Genomic DNA, 22,649 nt, shown 5'->3' on the forward strand with positions numbered 1-22,649 from the left:
CCTGAACAACATAAGTTCCACACCTTAGATGTCAGAAGAGCCATCCTGACTTATATAGAAAGGTGTCAGACATGGAGGGAGAGTAGGGCTCTGTTTATCTCCTTTCAGGGCCACAAGAAAGGACATGGGGTCACGAGAGCTACCATATCTCGATGGATCAGAGATGCTATCTGCTTGGCCTATACATCAAAAGGCGAGATTCCTCCAGAGGGTATTAAAGCACACTCGACACGAGCCATGGCTTCCTCCTGGGCGGAACAAGCGGATGTCCCGATCCATTTAATATGTAAGGCCGCAACTTGGTCTACACCTTCTACCTTTTACAACCATTACAGACTTGATCTATCTTCATCTTCTGATTTGGCCTTTGGTAGAGCTGTTCTTAGTACAGTAATCCCACCCGAATAATGACTCTGAAAGTCTCTCATGTGGGGTGCTGTCGTGGCGAAGGGTAAAAAGCCGGATTACTCACCGGTAATGGTCTTTTAATGAGTCCACGACAGCACCCATTTACAACCCTCCCTGATTATGCACAGCTCTTTCTTTAGATTCACAAATAATGGTTGTATAGAGTTTTTAAGATATTTTGCTGAATAAAAATTAATACTAAAGCTTTTGCGGTTCCCATTTTATACTCTGTAAACTAAACTGAGGAGGAGAGGGGACCGCCTCCTTTTATTCTGTAGGTTTCCTGTTCCTATGGGCGGATCCCTCTCTCTCATGTGGGGTGCTGTCGTGGACTCATTAAAAGAGCATTTCCTGGTGAGTAATCCGGCTTATCCGCCTGAAACTCCTGCAAAGCCCGTCGCAGGTCTGGGGAAACAGCAGATAATATCACCCCATCCTTAAGGATACCTGTAGGTTCAGAATCACCAGGGAAATCAGGCTCAAAACTCCTAGAAAGGGCATCCGCCTTCACATTTTTAGAACCTGGTAAGTATGAGACCACAAAATTAAACCGAGAGAAAAACAACGACCAGCGCGCCTGTCTAGGATTCAGGCGCCTGGCAGACTCAAGATAAATCAAATTCTTGTGATCGGTCAATACCACCACCTGATGTCTAGCCCCCTCAAGCCAATGACGCCACTCCTCAAAAGCCCACTTCATAGCCAAAAGCTCCCGATTACCAATATCATAATTTCGCTCGGCGGGCGAAAATTTTCGAGAAAAGAACGCACAAGGTCTCATCACGGAGCAATCGGAACTTTTCTGCGACAAGACCGCCCCAGCTCCGATCTCGGAAGCATCGACCTCAACCTGAAAAGGAAGAGTAACATCAGGCTGACGCAACACAGGGGCGGAAGAAAAGCGGCGCTTAAGCTCCCGGAAGGCCTCCACAGCAGCAGGGGACCAATCAGCAACATCAGCACCCTCTTTGGTCAAATCAGTCAAAGGTTTAGCAACATCAGAAAAACCAGTTATAAATCGACGATAAAAATTAGCAAAGCCCAAAAATTTCTGAAGGCTCTTAAGCGAAGAAGGTTGCGTCCAATCACAAATAGCCCGAACCTTGACAGGATTCATCTCAATGGAAGAGGGGGAAAAAATGTACCCCAAAAAAGAAATCTTTTGAACCCCAAAAATACACTTAGAACCCTTCACACACAAGGAATTAGCCCGCAAAACCTGAAAAACCCTCCTGACCTGTTGGACATGAGAATCCCAGTCATCCGAAAAAATCAAAATATCATCCAGATACACGATCATGAATTTATCCAAATATTCCCGGAAAATGTCATGCATAAAGGACTGAAAGACTGAAGGGGCATTTGAAAGACCAAAAGGCATTACTAAATACTCAAAATGGCCCTCGGGCGTATTAAATGCGGTTTTCCACTCATCCCCCTGCTTAATTCGCACCAAATTATACGCCCCACGGAGATCAATCTTAGAGAACCACTTAGCCCCTTTTATTCGAGCAAACAAATCAGTCAGCAGTGGCAGAGGATACTGATATCTGACTGTAATTTTATTCAAGAGTCGATAATCAATACACGGCCTCAAAGAGCCATCTTTTTTAGATACAAAGAAAAAACCGGCTCCTAAGGGAGATGAAGAAGGACGAATATGTCCCTTTTCCAGGGACTCCTTAATATATTCTCGCATAGAGTTTCCGTCTGGAAACGCTTCCAGCTACAGAAACATAACATAACTGTGAACTGGAACAAAAATGCAAACAAACTTAGGACTAAGAGTCCAACTTAGCTGATAGTAGTCTAGAAGCAGGAACATGCAACAGAAAGGCTCTGGTTACATTGATGGCCGGCACTAGAATAACTGAGCAGCAAGGCTAAATAGGATACTCCCATATCCTGATGGAAACAGGTGAACAGAGAAAGTGAAGCACACAAGTCCAGTACCACCAGTGACCACCGGGGGAGCCCAAAAACCAAATTCACAACAGCCCCCCCACGCCACTGCGTGAGAGGGGTCCCTTTCCCCGGTGAGGTGATGCAGCAGCCCGGTAAGCAGCAGAGCCGGGTGAATCCTGTTGGTGGTGGCGGCCATCTTCCTGAGGCCGCGCGTGCGCAGATGGAGCGCTCTGCTTCCTGGGGCTTCAGGAAAATGGCCACCGCGATCTCCATCTGCGCACGCGTGGCCTCCCGCGGCAATTTTCCTGAAGCCCCGGAAAACAGAGCGCTCCATCTGCGCACGCGCGGCCTCAGGAAGATGGCCGCCACCACCGATAACTACAGGATTCACCCGGCTCTGCTGCTTACCGGGCTGCTGCATCACCTCACCGGTGAAAGGGACCCCGCTCACTGCGCCTCCTCATCCCAGCACCTCTGCCGCCACACCTCTACCACCGCACCTCTGCCGCCACAGTAAGCCTGCATTGCGACTATTAGACGCACCCCCCATTTCCCCCCTTTTTGGGGGGGGAAAAAGTGCGTCTTGTAGTCCGAAAAATACGGTACATACCGTTAAACGGATCCATTAAACGCGTGTACAGAAAAGAGCCAAATTTCTTGAAAATTTGGCTTCACGTTAACGCTTGCGTTAACACACGTGACAGCGTTTGTCATTCTGATGTCCGTTCGTGAAGCATCCGTTTGTCTGCGTTGGCACTGTCAATAAAGTTGTTCTTTTTTTTTTTGTTCTTTTTTTTTTTTACACACATCCGACGTGCACTACACACTCACATGATGTATACAGAGATATATAATAATACATAGAATTGTACTTACATTGCCTCTGATCGCTTGCAAGACACTCACACTGTGCTGCAGGCGTGTTGACAATGTGTTGTTGTGTCCCTTCTCCTAAAAATGGCTGAAATCATATTTCCTGTCACATGACCACATGGACCACCCTCATTAACGCAATTCAAACGTATGGTTTTATTTGGAAATTTTGCATGATTTGCGTCTGGCTGCGTTTGCAATAGCCTTCAATGGCAGAATAGACGCTTTCCGTTAGTCTTGCGTTAGCTTGACCGGACCCGAAAACGCTGCAAGCCGCATTCCAAGGTCCGTCATAAAAAAACGTAATGTGGCAAACGCATGCCAATTTAGGCATGCGTCACGATGCGTCAGACAATGCAAGTCTATGGGTGCGTTACAATGTCCGTTACATTGCGTTTTCACTACTTAAAAACGTGTCCGTTTGACGGACTCCCCTAGCGCAATGTGAACCTAGCCTTAGAGACGACTCCAAACTCATCAAGTAGTTCCAGGAGACTAGGGAAAGCTGTTTTGGGATTCGAAATTAGAAGCAAAAGATCATCCGCAAAGGCTGCTGTCTTAAATTCCATTTGGTCTATTACAACTCTATTGTCTTATTTTCTGTATTAGGGTCTCTATTACCATCACGAAAAGGGTGGGAGAGAGAGGACAGCCTTGCCTAGTGCCATTTCCAATCGCAAAGGGGTCTGAAAGTAACCCGTTGACTCTATACTCAACTCCAACTGCTAGAGTTAGAGTCATAATGGCGTCAATAAAAGGAGAAGGGAAGTCAAATTTCCGTAAGGTGCAAACCATATAGTGCCAACTGACTCTATTGAAGACCTTCTCGGCATCAGTTGATAGGATGGTCAAGAGGATACCAGAGCACCTCGCGTGTGGAATGGCTAAGAGAATTTTTGTGGCATTATCCCTACCCTCTCGTCCTCTATCAAAACCCTCTTGATCAGGGTGGATTAGAGAATCCAGCACAGTGTTGATTCTGGACGCAAGTATCTTTGCCCATAGCTTTAAGTCTGTGTTTAGTAAAGAGATGGGACGGTAGTTGCCACATAAGCTGTCGTCTCTCCCCTCCTTAGGGATAACGGATACGTGAGCCTCTAAGGTCTGCTTGGATGGGGTATTTCCTGCCAGGAATGAGTTGAAAAGAGATACCAAATGGGAGAGGAGCAAGTCCAAAAATTTTTTATAGTAGGAGACCGGAAACCATCCGGGCCAGGGGTCTTGTTGATTGCCTTGGTCTGTAAAGTATCACTAACCTCTTGAGGGGTGATTTTAGATAGAAGAGCTGTGTGGTCTTTGGGTTGGATTTTTGGGAGGGAAAGAGTGGCCAAAAAGTTCTGGATCCTATCTACCACAGCTAAGTGATCCTTCATGGGGTCAGGTGGGTCTAAATTATAGAGAGATTCGTAATAATGTCTGAACGCCTCCACAATTTCATCGGACACACCGCTCCGCTCCCCTCCATCCTCCTGTCCGCTCCCCACGTCCTCCTGTCCGCTCCCCCCATGCTTCGATCCCACCCCCCCTGTGCTCTGATACCCCCCTGTGCTCCGATTTTTTTTCCCCCTTCCCCCCTCATACTTACCGAGCCTCCCGGTGTCCGTCCGTCTGTTCCTTGGGCACCGCCATCTTCCAAAAATAAAGAATCCGCAGAAAGAAGAGACATGCTGTGGAATGTAAACCGCTGCGTTTCCTCGCAGTTTTTTCCACAGCATGTGCACAGCGTTTTTTCTTTCCCATAGGTTTACATTGAACTGTAAACTCATGGGAAACTGCTGTGGACCTGCAGCTGTGGAAAGCGAATTGGCCGCTGCGGATTCGTAGCAGTTTTCCATCAGGTTTACAGTACCATGTAAACCTATGGAAAACCAAATCCGCTGTGCCCATGGTGTGGAAAATACCGCGCGGAAACGCTGCGTTGTATTTTCCGCAGCATGTCAATTCTTTGTGCGGATTCCGCAGCGTTTTACACCTGTTCCTCAATAGGAATCCACAGGTGAAATCTCACAAAAAAACACTGTAAATCCGCAGGTAAACCACAGTGCCTTTTCCCTGTGGATTTTTAAAAAAATGGTGCGGAAAAATCTCACACGAATCCGCAACGTGGGCACACACACACACACACATACATACACACACACATACACACACACATACACACACACATACACACACACACATACACACACACACACATACACACACACACATACACACACACACATACACACACACATACACACACACATACACACGCAGAAGCAGGACGTCCTGACACCACAACAATAGGAGCCCTTAAAGGGACCACACTTCTTATTTTGCACACTATCTAGAAAACGCAGTTTGAGAAAGACCCGAGGCAGGGTCGAAACGTTACTACTCCGTTTATACTCCCTGCTGTGTGTATGTATGTATGTGTATATATATATATATATTTTTATACCATAAGAGTGCGGCTGATTTTTCTATATTGGACTTATTGTTGGGTTTTTCCCAAGTACAGCCAGCACCAACTTACGATAGCTGAGTGCGCTCCTTTTTTATCTTAATATGTAAACTTCTGTGAAGCACTTGGGGGTTCAAAGTGCTCACCACATATCTAGATAAGTTCCTTGGGGGGTCTAGTTTCCAAAATGGGGTCACTTGTGGGGTGTTTCTACTGTTAAGGCACATCAGGGGCTCTGCAAATGTAACATGATGCCCGCAGACCATTCCATCAAAGTCTGCATTCCAAAATGTCACTACTTCCCTTCTGAGCCCCAACGTGTGCCCAAACGGTGGTTCCCCCCACATATGGGGTATCAGCGTACTCATAACAAACTGGACAACAGCTTTTGGGGTCCAATTTCTCCTGTTACTCTTGTGAAAGAAAAAATTGCGGGCTAAAAAATAATTTTTGAGGAAAGAAAAATTATTTTTTATTTTCACAGCTCTGCGTTTTAAACTTCTGTGAAGCACTTGAGGGTTGTAGTGGTCACTGCACGTCTAGATTAGTTCCACGGGAGGTCTAGTTTCCAAAATGGGGTCACATGTGAGGGAGATCCAATGTATAGGCACACAGGGGCTCTCCAAACGCGACATGGTGTCCGCTATCGATTGGAGCTAATTTTTCATTGAAAAAGTCAAATGGCGCTCCTTCCCTTCCGAGCCCTGCCGTGTGCCCAAACAGTGGTTTACCCGCACATGTGAGGTATCAGTGTACTCAGGAGAAATTGCCCAACACATTTTAGGATCCATTTTATCCTGTTGCTCATGTGGAAATGAACAAATTGAGGCTAAAAGAAATTTTTTGTGAAAAAAAAGTACTTTTTCATTTTTACAGATCAATTTGTGAAGCACCTGGGGGTTCAAAGTGCTCATTATGCATCTAGATAAGTTCCTTGGGGGGTCTAGTTTCCAAAATGGGATCACTTGTGGGGGAGCTCCAATGTTTAGGCACACAGGGGCTTTCCAAACGCGACATGGTGTCCGCTAAAGATTGGAGCCAATTTTTCATTGAAAAAGTCAAATGGCGCTCCTTCCCTTCCGAGCCCTGTCATGCGCCCAAACAGTGGTTCCCCCCCACATATGGGGTATCGGCGTACTTAGGACAAATTGTACAATAACTTTTGGGGTCCAGTTTCTCTTTTTACCCTTGGGAAAATAAAAAAATTGTTGCTAAAGATCATTTTTGTGACTAAAAAGTAAAATGTTCATTTTTTCCTACCATGTTGCTTCTGCTGCTGTGAAGCACCTGAAGGGTTAATAAACTTGTTGAATGTAGTTTCAAACTGACTTCAAATGTGAGGTGGTACCTAAAAAAATGGTTTTGTAAATTTCGTTGTAAAAATGAGAAATCGCTGGTCAAATTTTAACCCTTATAACTTCCTAGCAAAAAAAAAATTGTTTCCAAAATTGTGCTGATGTAAAGTAGACATGTGGGTAATGTAATTTATTAACTATTGTGTGTCACATAACTCTCTCGTTTAACAGAATAATAATTCAAAATTTGAAAGTTGTGAAAATTTCAAAATTTTAGCCAAATTTCCATTTTTTCACAAATAAGCTAAAAAATTATCAAACTAAATTTACGACTAACGAGAAGCCCAACATGTCACAAAAAAATAATCTCAGAGCCGCTAGGATCCGTTGAAGCGTTCCTGAGTTATTACCTCATAAAGGGACACTGGTCAGAATTGCAAAAAACGGCCAAGTCATTAAAGTCAAAATAGGCTGGGTCATGAAGGGGTTAAAGTAGAAAAGTTTATCCAAAGGCATTGGGTACCTACGGGAGAAAAAAGACAAAGAAGAAACTGTTTTGTTACTACAAGATCATGGAGGATGTTTTTTGGGGTCGTGATTTTTTAACTTTTGGAGAAGTGTGCTTCTTCTTAAGGGACCAATTTTGTGGTTTCACGAGCGGAAGGAAACTCCAGTTGGTGTCCACCGGCATCCAAGACGGCAGATCAATTGGTGAAATATCCAACACCTCCCAAGCTTTGTGAAGATCGTCTGGAGTACGAGGTACGATCTATCGACCTCCTATATTTACTGCCAAGCCAAGAGGGAATAGCCATTTGTAGGCCAGTTTCTTTGCTTTTAGAGCCGAGAGGAGGGGCCTTTAAAATTCGTCGTTTCGCCATAGTAGAGGGAGCCAGATCTTGAAAAAGCTGAAGCTGGGATTTGTCGTATAGGATTTTCTCTTGTTCTATGGCACTCGCTAGAATAGCAGCCGTATCAACATAGCTGAGAAGTCCACAGATGACATCTCGGGGCGGTTCTTCTGCTTTTGGCTTAGGTCTCCGAGCTCAGTGCACTCTTTCAATTGTAATTACGGATGCTCTTTCTAGGCCTAAGAGATTGGTAAAAATTTCTCTGGTTACTTTATCCAAAGCTTCTTGCGCAAAGGATTGCGGGATGCCTCTAAAAGATTTTTCTAACATCTAAACTGTATCTTCTCATTCAGACATACGTACTGCACGCACAATTTACCATCAATATTGCGGCCTCAAGTCCAGCTGCAGGTTTTGTGAACCCAACTTTACAGTATCATAGGGTCCTGTAATGATATTGGTTCACGTCAGTAGATCCATGATTAGGCCAGGGCTTCTAGTTGTAATGCAAATGCTAAAATGTCTGCATGAGATCTACATCTGAATGCGATGTAAGGCTAGGGGTGTACTATGTACTCCCAGGAGGTATGCGTTTGATATTGGCCACAGTGTGGATGAATGTCTAGGCATGCATCCACCCTAAGGACCAATTGTAATTATTAAAATCTATACCACGCTATATACGTTTATTTTTTTTTCTGCAGTGACCCTCTGTATAGGAAAGCACCATTTTCAGCGCTTTCCTATACAGGAAAAGAAATGACATGCAACCAGACTGAAGCTGAAAGAACACACTTTTGGCCCCTGTCTGGTGAGTGGTGGCTTGTAGGAAATTTACAGTATTTATTGGGAAAATCTTTTCTAGTGTACTGGACGCTAGGTGACTTGGTGTGCACTAATCCTTGCTCACGCTTACCCAATTGTTTTCTAATAAAATGTTAAATTACTCTAAAAATCCAGCAGGCCTTATCCTAATAAAATGACTCCAATGCGCATTCTTGGAAAAAAAAATACTTCTATGGAACTGACGGAGGTAGCACTGGACTATCTCTGCCCCATAGACAGTGAATAGAGCGATAGTCACTGATGCTTACTGCCACTTCCATTAACCCACGGTGCACAAGTAAGCCCCATTCTTGCAATGGCTGGGTGTCTCAGTGTTTAGTCCGCAGTAATCCTACATTTATCATCTGTCCTGTGAATAGTTTAGAGAGATGACCGTAGAACTCACCACAGTACATGCAAGATGTCAAACTTCACAAAAACCCATTTGGACTGGTATCTTTGCATGTACTGTGGGATTTTAATTGTGGAGGGCTGTGATCCTGTCTCTTAAAATAATTTGGAAGTCCCAGTGGGGCAAGAATTTTGAACATTGGGCACCCAGTTACCTGTTTTTCTACTATATGAGGTTGTGGTGTTGAATCTCCTTCTATCCTGTAAATAGGTGAAAATAGTAATTAATAGGGAAACTTTTTTTAAAGGGTGGTTTAAAGGGATTTTCTGGGCGGCCCATATGTTTTTTTTCTGCAGACAACCCTGTAAGTTTGCAGAATCCTATAGGATTGCTGAATCCTGACAGTGTGCCTGTCTTATTGCAGAGTAAATGTTGGCATTCGGGTTAACATTCTGATGCTCTGTGGTAGGATATGAATACCTTGTACATAGAATACCGGTAGTTACCCACGGCACTTAGTATGCGATTAAAGGGAATCTGTCACCCCAAAATTCGCCTATAAGCTAAGGCCACCGGCATCAGGGGCTTATCTACAGCATTCTGTAATGCTGTAGATAAGCCCCCGATGTAACCTGCAAGATAAGAAAAACAGGTTAGATTATACTCACCCAGGGGCGGTCCGGTCTGATGGGCGTCGCGGTCTGGGTCCGGGGCCTCCCATCTTCATACAATGACGTCCTCTTCTTTTCTTCCTGCTGCGGCTCTGGCGCAGGCGTAATTTGTCTGACCTGTTGAGGGCAGAGCAAAGTACTGCAGTGCGCAGGCGCCAGGAAAGGTCAGAGGCCCGGCGCCTGCACACTGCAGTACTTTGCTCTGCCCTTAACAGGTCAGACAAACTACGCCTGCGCCGTAGTCCATTCCGGACCTAGGTCACCTGTGTCTCCATAGAAAAATGTGTTGATGCTACCCCTATTGAGGTAAACGTGCACACCTATTGCTCCAAATACATGCTTTTATAAGGAAATTAGGGACATCTCTTGGCAGGTAGCTATTAAATGTGCTGAGCCAATTTAAGACGGTATCACATTAAGTTGGCATACTGTGCTCAAGTATTTAATGTCACCCACATTCTGCAATCGTTGTAAATTTTTAGCTATAAATAAGACACAGAAACGTAGGCTTATTTTTATCACTTACAAAACCTACAAGAAAGAAAATAACCAAAAACCCTGCTGTAACTAAATAATTAAAAAGTAAAAGTGCATCTAAATAACTCGGGGTTCTGAGTAATACTGTGTTTGATCAAAAATAGCATAAAAGCCATCCCACTATCGTCAAGGTGCCCCTGATCGGGACGGTCCTACACTGTCTAATATTAAAAACCTTACCATGTTTGAGAATTGACCTCAGTGGGTGAATAAGGGCAGACAAAAGGATACAGTCCCAATCTATAGGCACCAGTCTGGGGAAGCCATTAAGCGTAATTTCCAGCTCAGATGAGGAAAGCCCCACCCCGGCATGCACAGAATGCAAAAATACTTATTTTTATCACTGTATAGCTGAGATCTGTGGTTTATTTAATCTAGCAATAAGTTTTGTTCTGTACTTAGTAAGTGCGAGAATACAAACTTGTGTCTCCACAACTTAAAGAAGAGTCATACGTCTGTATAATTCGGACGAGGATCACCACACAATGCTTGGGATTGTCCATTGGTTTTTCCGACCTGAGCTTGAAAGCTGCATAGAAATACTTGACGTCACACTCCGTTTGGGACAGCTGACAGCCAGCCTGAGCATTGCATTGTGATCCTCTATTGAGTTATCTGGCCTTCTAACCCTTCCCTCAACCTCTTCACGACCTATGATGTATAGGTACGTCATAGGCAGTGTCCCTGTATTTGAAGCAGGCTCTGGTGCTGAGCCTGCATCTTTCATGACACATGACAGCTGATTAGACCAGCTGTAATGTGCCTCTAACAGCCGCTGGTGGAATCTCGATCCACCCGCCGCTGTTAACATGTTAAATCTGCTGTCCTTTTCAGACACCGGCGCCCATCGGAAGCATGTCACAACACGCCCATCGGCGTCCTGTCACATGATCGCAACGTAAAGTGCAAAGTGCTTTGTTATGGGACAGGTAAGATAGACGCGTTTCGCGTTGGCTTCGTCAGAGGGCGGTGCTCGTGCGAAACTCGCATTGGGGCTGCATGGTGGGGAGCCAGACGATACCCCAATATGGGTAAGATATCCAGGGCATGGGAGGTCAGGTTATGGTATTATTAGGGCACTGTTCCCTGTGCCAGTAGGTAACTCCGCATTATTTACATCTACTACCCTTCCTCCTGTCTATCTTTCCTGTCCCATAACAAAGCACTTTGCACTTTACTTGATGATACATGTGGCAATCTCTGGTATACCCACCGATCATTTCCACCGGTCTTTCTCGCTGAAATCCTAGTAGTTATCAATACTTTTTTGCACTGTTAGAGATTATGTGTGTATAATGTATTTATTTTTGTAATAAATTTATGCTTTTTTAATTTATTTTGGACTTGAACTCCATTTTTTTCTATCGGGTTATAATAAAACAACATTTTAGTGGTAAAAATGTACGGTAATTTATTCTTTCTTCACTGCCCAATGGTATAAAGTTCTGTGACACATATCGATGCACTCAGGAGAAATTGCATAACATATTTTGGGGTCCATTTTCTCCTTTTACCCTTGTGGAAATGAAAAAATTTTGTGCTGAAGCATTTTTGTTGGAAAAATATTTATTTTCATCTTCATAGTTCAATGTTGTAAAATTCTTTGAAGCACTTGTGGGTTCAAGGTTCTCACCACACATCTAAATAAAATCCTTGAGGAGAGGGCCTGGTTTCTAAAATAGGGTCACTTGTGGGGAGTTTCCAGTGTTTAGGTACATCAGGGACTCCAAACGCGACATGGTGTCCCCTCTTGAATCCAAACACTTTTTATTTCAAAAAGTCAAACAGTGCTCCTTCCCTTCCGAGCCCTGCCATGCGCCCAAACAGTGGTTTCCCCCGCATATTGGGTATCAGCGTACTCGGGAGAAATTACAGAACACATTTTGGGGTCTATTTTCTCCTGTTACACTTGTGAAAATGCTAAATTTGAGGCTAAAAGATCATTTTTGTGGAAAAAAGTAAAATGTAATTTTTTTTTTCTTTTCACATTGCATTATTAACTGTGAAGTACATGAAGGGTTAATAAACTAGGGTATTTTATGGCATAAATAAATTGCTGATCTTTGTACTGTTATCCAGTAGATAGAAAAATATGAGGAACCTCAAATTTTAATAATTTTTTGCCAAATTTCCAGTATTTTCACAAACGCAAGTCATATCGAACAAATTTTAACACTATCGTGAAGTACAATGTGTCACAAAAAATAGTCTCAGAATCAGTGGGATCCGTTGAAGTGTTTCAGAGTAATCACAAAGTGACACTGGTCAGAATTCTAAACTTTGGCCAGGTCATAAAGGTGAAAACGGGCTCGGGAATTAGCCGCAGATCAGACAGCATGTATTATATGTCATGTTCTCATTACGGGGATCCTTTAACCTCTATTTTGGCACCCAAACCACTTAAACTAGCACAAATAGTTTCCTAAGCAGTAGATGATATCTTTGTACGTTATGTTAAAACGATTTCCACGTTGTATTTAGCGTTGTGGTGCCCGTTGCTGGGACATCTTCTTTTCAGCATCTATCTTGCCTGCAGTCTTTTGGCTGTCATCTTTATTATTTCCAATTCCTCCCATTATTTTGGAAATCGTTAAAGACTGCACAGAAGAATTCTTGGTATATGTGTGAAGTCCAGGCTTGTGTACAGGGTAGTTGCATGGTTGGGTTGATGGAATACGGTGATCACTGCTCATGTACAATATTCTAAGAACAGATCCAAGCTGGCTGTCGAATAGCTATGGGCAAGGCTGTTTCCCTAACTCATGGACATGCTGAACTATTCCAGAGGATAACATTTCCAGTGTGCAAACTTCAAAGGTATCGCAATATGCTTTTGCAGTGATTTTGAGAAACCACAATGTGTCAACCTAACCCTCAAGTTAAAACCAGACAGAAACATAATGATAAAATACCCTGCAGTAAATAAATAGCATAGTGCACGAAAATATTATACGGTACTTAGTTAACATGTTTTTTGGGGGGGTTTTTTGTCAAAGAGATTTGAAGGCCATCCCTCCACTCCACGGTGACCGTAATTGAGATGGTCCTAACTCTAATATTAAAGGGAACCTGTCACCCCCAAAATCGAAGGTGAGCTAAGCCCACCGGCATCAGGGGCTTATCTAATAAGCCCCCGATGTAACCTGAAAGATGAGAAAAAGAGGTTAGTTTATACTCGCCCAGGGGCGGTCCTGCTGCGGTCCGGTCCGGGGCCTCCCATCTTCTTACAATGACGTTCTCTTCTTGTCTTCATGCTCCGGCGCAGGCGAACTTTATCTCGCTGTTGAGGGCAGAACAAAGTACTGCAGTACGCAGGCGCCGGGAAAGGTCAGAGAGGCCCAGCGCCTGCGCGCTACAGTACTTTGCTCTGCCCTCAACAGGATGGACAAAGTACGAAGCCGGAGCCGCAGCATGAAGACAAGAAGAGGACGTTTGGCTAAATGCAGTCTTAGCCTGGCATAAATTGGGCTTTTGCTGAGGTTTCTGTAGTAGTGACATGAGGGATAGAGCTTGGATGCTACACTATTCTCTGCGATAAGTGACAGAAGCCCTGGTGGAAAATGTAAACCAACGCTGATGGGTTCTGTAAGGTTTTCCAAAAATCCAGCACTACATAAAATAAACTTCTTTATATGAAAAAAATGTACGTGTCACCTATTTTAATATTTTTTAATAAACAAGTTGACTTTCTGGAATGCCGGATTTTCTGAAAACTTTACATGATTTGACAGTGAGCCAACGAGGAATCCAGAGCACTTTACACAAGGGACACAGACTTACCTTGGAGAGTATAACAAGCAATGATAAGTTCTTCTTTCTTATGCACTAATGAAAGCTTCCCTAATAACCTTTTTTTTTTGTGTCCATCAGTCCCATAGAAAACTCATGGTGTGCTCCATTCACATTGGGAACTCTGACACCCCCATTTCCATGGTTGCAACAATTGAAACCCCACAACCAGAAAGTTATCACCGATTGTGAAGTTAGATGGCATTCTTTAATTTTGGGACAACCCATTTGAGTGCACGGCCTGTGATCCTGCTCCAGAGGATGCACAATTGATGTTATATGAAGGTACTCGACACTCCAAGTGATGAATAGATCATAAATGCTTTGTCAGGCAATCCTAGAGGTACAGTATATTTAGTGATGTTTCAGTCTGAGACATGATGGGGAACGTAGATCTCTGAAGAATAGCGGCAGATGCTGCTATTAATGTGTAAAGCCGCTATTCAACAATGTCCTGCATTCTCTGCTTCCGTCTTCTGCAATCCATGTCTGATGAAGGTCCATGTTCTCAAATCGAAACATCACAGTACGTTCTGCACCCATGGGATTGCCTCCCAATAAATCATTTATGAATTATTCATCATTCAGAGGGCCGAGTACCTTCATATATTTGCTTTAATGAAGTGAAACCCTTTATGAAAACCAACATATTTGCACCATTGATTTGTCATGTGTGAACACGGGTGTAAGTGTATTTCTTCATTCTGTTCACATGGCAGTGTGATGTGCAGAGTGTCCGGCACGGACAGGTGAAGTCTGATGTGACCCCGCAATAGGGAACTGCAGGAACTCTGCTTATCCCCATAACAGATGGTGGATGTTGGAGAAGCCCTAGTGATAACATTACAGTTCAGCGGCTTATGAGCCCAGTGATTGTCTGCAGTGGTCACATGCACTGTAATCCTGACGTGATTGCTGCAGCATCTTAATACTGTGGGCATCAGCGGAGAGCTATCAAGGGTTGCTGATTTTTTAATTATTTTTAGCTGCAGCAAGCCCATGAACTTAAACGTATACCGTAGTTATAAAATCCATTTAAATTGGAGGAGTTTTAATGCGCCCTGCAAGTTTTTCTAATAATTAAAATACCACATGCACCAAAGATAAATGTTTCATTTTGTACCTTTATTGTTGCAACATACGTTGATACATCCTACGAAAATAAATCTGCCTCGGAATATCAATTACTTACATGTTTGGTTTTTTTTTTTTTGCTTTTGTTCACACAGGAATACTCAGAAGACAGCAACTCTGAACCCAATGTCGATTTGGAAAATCAGTACTATAACTCCAAAGCTTTGAAGGAAGATGACCCAAAAGCAGCGCTCAGCAGCTTCCAGAAGGTGAGTGCAAAATGGACTTTCATTCTGTACAGTGTTTCTAAACCAACATCATTCCATAAAACGTGATCAGAGAAGTTTATTAAGATTAGGTTTCCTTTTTTATTTTTTATTTTTTTTTTCCTACCACTTATTTTTTTTTTTTTTTGCCCAGTAAGCAGCTAGGAAGAACAATGAACAAGATTCCCTGTTCAGCCAATCGATTGGAGTCAGATAATAATAGCTGGATAAAACCTATCCAGCTAATGCTTATTTTCATCCAAATTGGAGAAATAGTAAATGTAGAAAACTGGGAAATAAGAGCGCCAAATAGGGTTTTAACTGTAAAACATGCACAAAAACAGAAATGGATCTGCTCACCTGGTGGTGTTGCACTTAAGCAAAATGTAAAAATCGCATGTATCAGCTGCTGCAGGACACGAGTCTTTAGACTTTAGAAAGACAACATATCCGGGTGAAGTGTCACTTAATGCGCCGCTGATAATATTTGACCAACGAATATTTTAATTGAAAATTTTATTTTAACAGGTTTACAAAGTCAACGCATTACCTCTTCATCAGAACATAAACCTCTTTTGTCCTGATGAAGAGGTCCTGTGTTGACCTTGACTTTGTAAACCTGCTAAAATAAAGTTTTCAAGGAAAATATTCATTGGTCAAGTTTTATCAGCAGCGCATGAAGTGACACTTCACCCGGACATGTTCTCTTTTCTTCCAAAGAAAGACACAGCTTAATTAAGAGTTCCCCCCACAGGTAATTTACAGTAGAGAGGTGATATACTCCTAATTAATATCCCCTTCATGACCTTGGGATTTTCCGTTTTTCCGTGTTCGTTTTTCGCTACCCTCCTTCCCAAAGCCATAACTTTTTTATTTTTCCGTCAATTTGGCCATGTGAGGGCTTATTTTTTGCAAAACAAGTTGTACTTTTGAACGACATCATTGGTTTTAGCATGTCGTGTACTAGAAAACGGGAAAAAAATTCCGAGTGCGGTGAAATTGCAAAAAAAGTGCAGTCCTACACTTGTTTTTTGATTGGCTATTTTGAGTAGGTTATTTTTTATCTAAGTGGTGAAAAAAAATTCCAAACTTGCTAAAAAAAAAAAAAAAATTGCGCCATTTTCCGATACCCGTCTCCATTTTTCATGATCTGGGGTCGGTTGAGGGCTTATTTTTTGCGTTCCGAGCTGGCGTTTTAATGATACCATTTCAGTGCAGATACATTCTTTTGATCGCCCGTTATTGCATTTTAATGCAATGTCGCGGCGACCAAAAAAACGTAATTCTGGCGTTTTGAATTTTTTTCTCGCTACACTGTTTAGCGATCAGGTTAATGCTTGTTTTTTATTGATAGATCGAGCGATTCTGAACGCTGCGATACCAAATATGTGTAGGTTTGATTTTTTTTTTAATTAATTTATTTTGAATGGGGCGAAAAGAGGGTGATTTAAACTTTTATATTTTTTTTAATTTTTTTCACATTTTAACTTTTTTTTTTTACTTTTGCCATGCTTCAATAGCCTCCATAGGAGGCTAGAAGCTGGCACAACTCGATTGCGTCTGCTACATAGCAGCGATCATCAGATCGCTGCTGTGCAGCAGAAATGCAGGTGTGCTATGAGCGCCGACCACAGGGTGGCGTTCACAGCTACCGGCGATCAGTAACCATAGAGGTCTCAAGGACCTCTATGGTTACTATGCAGAAGCATCGCTGACCCCCGATCATGTGACGGGGTCGGCGATGACTACGCCCGGCCGGATGCGGTAGTTAAATGCCGCTGTCTGCGTTTGACAGCGGCATTTAAATAGTTAATAGCGGCGGGTGATTTCACGATTTTCGCGATTTCAACCGCCGCTATTGCGGGCACATGTCAGCCCGACATGTTCAAAACAGCTGACATGTCCCGGCTTTGATGCGGGCTCACCGCCGGAGCCCTGCATCAAAGCAGGGGACCTGACGTCGGACGTACTATCCCGTCCGAGGTCAGAAAGGGGATATACACAAAGAGAAAATGGAGTAAATTTATAAATATTCTCATGTTTTTATCCTTTGCATCAATAAAGCATTTTTGTTTTATCAAATCCCTTTGATAATGCATATTTTCTGTAGAAATCCGTTAAACTTGTGACTACCCTTTTGATCCATTGTAAATATATACAGTGAAGGAAATCAAAAATAAAATCCAGAAAATCGCATTGTATTTTGATATTCTAATCTCTCAATGTTAAAATTAACCTACCCTTAAAATTATTGACTGTTCATGTCTTGTCAGTGGGCAAACTTACAAAATCAGCAAGGGGTCAAATACTTATTTCCTTCACTGTATTTCTTGGTAGAGATTGTTCTGGATCATTTTTCAGAAATGACATCCTTATAAAGCTCTTTGGTCTTGCCCATGTTGTAGAGGTTAAAGTCGGACTGATTTATTGAGTCTGTGGACAGAGTCTTTAATAAAGGTTACTATGTAAGACGGCTGTCTTTAATGCAGGTAACGAGTTGATTAGGAGCGTCTAACTGGTCTGTAGGAGCCAGAACTCTTAATAGTTGGTAGGGGATCAAATACTTATTTCTCACTGCAAAATGCAAATAAATTTATATAATTTATACAGTGTGATTTTCTAGATTTTATTTTTGATATTCTCTCTCTTAATGTTAAAATTAACCTGCCCCAGAAATTATGGACTGTTCATGTCTTTGTCAGTAGGCAAACTTACAAAATCAGCAAGGGATCAAATACTTATTTCCTGCACTGTATTTCTTGGTAGAGATTGCTCTAGGTCATTTTTCTGAAATAGAGGCATAGTACCTACATCATGAGTGTGCAGCTTACATTATACACAGAATCCTCATTCGTTAGCTTGGGCCACTGATTGTGTGATGCTCAAAAAACAATTGGAGAATTTCCCTCTGTACAAAGGCAGTTTTTGTTTCTAATATTTCAATGTCTTTTACATTTTATATTAATATAAAGGATAGGATAATGTGTTATCCTGTAAAATACCATAACAGTATGGCAGGAGTCTAGTGCTCCTTCATTAGTAATTTGGTTATAATATGAAGTGTATTCACTGGTTATTTAGGTTATTCTCGTGTTGTCTCTTGAGCTTTCCAGCCTTCTACATGGTTTCTGGCAGCACGGGCTCTCCTCATTGAGTGACATGAGAGAATGGCAGAGCTATAGTATTGGTAGAACTATAAAGCTCAGCACAAGTCCTGCTGTGACACATTCGGTGATCGGTTCTGGAGCATACACTGTTTGCACATAAAGATAGCAGGGCATTTGAACAAGCACATAGCTCGGGACAGTACAAGCCATGATGAGGAGAACTGCTGTGGTAGAAGTCCATATTATGGGCTGGTGAGTTTGCAAGATTTATAACTGCAGCTCACATAGTTAAGATGGACCGAAAGAGAGTTGAGCAGATAACGGCTGTATGGCAATCAATGGGCTCGAGAGAGGTTTCTGGGATACTACAAGTTTACCCCTTTACTGGAATGTACCATATTTTTTGGATTATAAGACGCACCCCAAATTTAGAGGAGGAAAATAAAGAAAAAAAGATTTATTTTTTTTTATGTGAAATTGGGGGTCCGTCTTATAGTCTGAATTTAGCTTACGGGGGAAGGCATCGGCAGTGTTGTGGTATCACAGGCAGGGCTGTGGAGTCGGTGTCCTTTTTGATTGACTCAGAGTTTGTATAAAATGTACTGACTCCTAATATATATATATATAATAAATTGGGTACAGTAGTACAATGCAGGATGTGCTGTGAATGTTTTCATAAGAATATGGGAAAGTTATGAAATGTCCTATAAATGTCTGTTCTGTTCTTAACCCCTTAGTGACGGAGCCAAATTTTTTAAATCTGACCAGTGTCACTTTATGTGGTAATAACTCTGGAACGCTTCACCAAATCTCAGTGAATTTGATTTTGTTTTTTCGTGACACATTATACTTTATGATAATGATAAATTTAGGTCGATATGTTTTGTGTGTAGTTATAAAAAATATCAGAAATTTGAGAAAAATGTAAAAAAATTAGCAATTTTCAAACTTTGAATGATTATCCCTTTAATCCAGATAGTCATACCACAGCAAAACATTAATAAATAACATTTCCCTCATGTCTGCTTTACATCAGCACCATTTATAAAATGTTCTTTTATTTTGTTAGCATTTTAGGAGGTTTAAAAATGTAGCAGCAATTTTTCATTTTTTCAAGGAAATGTACAAAATTTATTTTTTTAGGGACTTAGCCATGTTTGAAGTGCCTTTAGGGGTCCTATATATTTGGAAACTCCCAAAAGTGATACCATTTTAAAAACAGCACCCCGTGACATATTGAAAACTGCTGTCAGGTAGTTTATTAACCCTTCAGGTGATTTTCAGAAATTAATGTAAAGTGACATGACAGAAATGAAAATGTGTATTTTTACCACCTAAATGCCTCTAACTTCTGAACAGGTTACAACAGCCGTCAGACTCTTAGGCTGCTGTTAGGTCATGAATTGCCATGGCAAACATCAGGACCACACAATCATGATCTGAGGGCACCAATTGGGATTAGGAGGAAGCCCCCGCAGTCTGTTAACCATTTATAATGTTGTAGTCACTATTGAAAGCAGCATCTAAGGGGTTAAACAGATTTGGACGGTGGAAACACTGATTATGGCTGATGAAGCAAGTTGTCAGCAATAGTGTACAGCCGAAAGCTGCTGGATTGTCACCTGTATGTGGACGCTATTCTCTTATATCTCAGGTCAGTTAAAAGACGTATTGGCGGTCATTAAGGGGTTAATCTAAGGATCTGAGCTTTTATGATGAATTTGTGCTGCACTTTATGTACATGCTCAGCAGCGAGGCTGTGCTAAGGGGTCAGGGAAATGTTTGAGTCAGAGGTTTGGCTTACCGACTCCACAGCCGTGGACACAGGACACTGGTTGCAGGAGCAGGGTCGCTGCTACAGGATGTAAGCAGCAGGATTGGGTTGTAGCTGTGAGCCCTGGGCTAGAAGGAGGGGGTGTTCCGGAAGTGCCAGGCAGGAGCCAGTGATCTGCCAGCAGTGGACTTCAGGAAAATGTTGGCGGTTCAAAGCAGTAGTGGAATCCCCGCTGCGCACATTGATCTACTGGCAATGGCTTCAGAAAAATGGCAGCATATACGCCACCTCTGGCACCATGTTCCTGAAGCCAACCGCCGGGAGATCAATGGCCCTTGCCTCATACCGCCGGGACATGCCTCCTCCCAGGCAAGGGCCCTCAGCATCTCTCCACTACTGCTGCCCTGGCTTCCAGCAGTGCAGCGGCGACACTGCCTCCTGTGACCTCGCTTCACTGCCACCACTCCACCCCCCTCCCTCCAGGAAAGCTGCATTCAGACTATAAAACACCCCCCTATTTTCCTCTCTAATTTGGAGGGAAAAAGGTGCGTCTTATATTTAGAAAAATATGGTAACTACTGCGCCAGGGTCTGGGCCGGCTTTAGTAGTCAAGCTCCATGGAAACCAGCTGTACACTATAAAAGATAAAAGCTGTTAGAACAAGCAAGTCAATTGCAAACTTGATGATCTTCATACTGACTTATTAAAGCAATTTAATAACTTGATAATACCCCTTTAAGATTTGGTCTATTTTACCGAGTTCATCTAATATGTGGTTGAAAAATATTTAGTTGACTAGAGTTTTGTATTCTGGATGGCCAAACTTCCTAAATTTCAGCTGAATGAGTGTTTGTAAACTATTTATTCTCTCTTGTATATTTTAGGTTTTGGAACTGGAAGGTGAAAAGGGAGAATGGGGATTTAAAGCATTGAAACAGATGATCAAAATAAACTTCAAGCTGGTAATTCCTTGTCCTGTTTTTGTTTTTTTTTGTGTTTTTTTTTTTTTTTTTTCAGAAGTGACAGAGTTGAAAAAAGAAAAACTTATTTCCTTGTTTAATTGCTTTGTAAAGTCATTTTGTCTATTTTGACATGGCATTCTTTATATTAAAAGATGCTAATTATGGGGGTTTGACCAGAACAGCATTTGTGTGCGGCTGATGTGTTTCCACTTCCTGACAGTCACTGTAGCTGTAAAAGATTGCAGGAAATGGCAGTAAATTGGTTATTAATTGTTGATGATCATGTGTTTTATGCACAACTACACAAGATTTAATAAGAAGTGATTTCTTCCTTGTGTTTCCCTATACTCTGATAGTCCCTGCCATACAGGAAGGGGACACATTCTAGCCATGTGGTAACCACTTCACCTCAGGCTACCCTAAAAGGGATTTCTCACAAGGTCGTTCCTTGTAGAGATTATCTGTAATCATTTGGGGAATAATCGCCTGGAAATCTAGCATGTAGTCCAGGTCATTCAAGGGATGGATGCACTGGGGCTTATAAAGTCACTCTTCTTAGTCCAAGATAAGGGCAGGACTTTTCATTGCTCATATCTGACTCCTTACAAATTATTAGCCAGTAATCAATTCTGCAATTCTAGAACCTCATGATCTGCCATGCAACGCAGCTGGAAGGTAATGCTTATCCTGACAGATGTGTTGCTTTATGTAGCTTACCTCGGATTTGGGGAAACGTATTTTATAGTGTGGCCATATTAAAGTGGTTTTTGTCTGCGTATATTAATGGCAGCACAAAAATAATGACCTTCTCAATAAACCTACTGTTATGAACAGATGTTTGGCAATTCTTCTGTGCTCTGTTGGTGCAGTGGTGTAAGGATGTCCCGTGACCATGGTGGTCAATCACATGCTGCAGCGCTATGCATTATGTTGGCTTGTGATTGGTGATGTGGTAAGTATACGGGGAAGTGTATTATTATAACTACCAGATGAATCGCCTCCGTCCAGAATACAGTGTGATAAAGATTAAAGAAGCGGCTCGCCCTCTTGCGGCTTCAGTCTGTCCCGGAGTCCGCGGTCAGCGCTGCTGCGAGCGCCCAGCTGTGCAGAAGGAGGAGGTATTGATCCAGCTCACAGGATGCCAGTTTTCAGGTAAAAAACAGAGTATCTTTTTTCCATTTTGTTTAAAACAATGATACATCACAAAAATGATAGTGGACCTTTGTCCATAAGGAAAGTTGGGGGCACACAGGGGAGAGATGTGTAGAACCAGACGCGTTTCGAGCGTGGCACACGTGGCATGCTAAAAGTCAGAAAGGCAATTGTTACATTATTAATACCTTTGGTATTGAATCATGTATTTTTAAGTATATTTTTATTGATTTCGTATACATAGTCATTCGTCTTATTATGTTTCCTATTTCCATGTCTTTTTCATCCATTTTACCTCACATTCTGTGTCTTATTTTCCAACACACCTGTAGCACCTTCTGATCCATCACCACCCTCATTCA

The 22,649-nt window shown here is 42.3% G+C and overlaps 1 protein-coding gene across 2 annotated transcripts in view; it reads left to right on the top strand.

Annotated features, from left to right (window-relative positions):
• The window catches only part of COPS2 (COP9 signalosome subunit 2), a 115,043-nt gene that overhangs the window by 12,970 nt on the left and 79,424 nt on the right, over nucleotides 1-22,649 (top strand). For both annotated transcript variants that reach the window (XM_077263714.1, XM_077263715.1), the window contains exons 2-3: nucleotides 15,182-15,295; nucleotides 21,058-21,135. In XM_077263714.1, coding sequence (XP_077119829.1) covers nucleotides 15,182-15,295; nucleotides 21,058-21,135 — 192 coding nt within the window. The remainder of the gene's footprint in view (nucleotides 1-15,181; nucleotides 15,296-21,057; nucleotides 21,136-22,649) is intronic.

Source organism: Ranitomeya variabilis, chromosome 5 (assembly GCF_051348905.1).
Source record: "Ranitomeya variabilis isolate aRanVar5 chromosome 5, aRanVar5.hap1, whole genome shotgun sequence".
Taxonomy (NCBI): Eukaryota; Metazoa; Chordata; class Amphibia; order Anura; family Dendrobatidae; genus Ranitomeya; species Ranitomeya variabilis.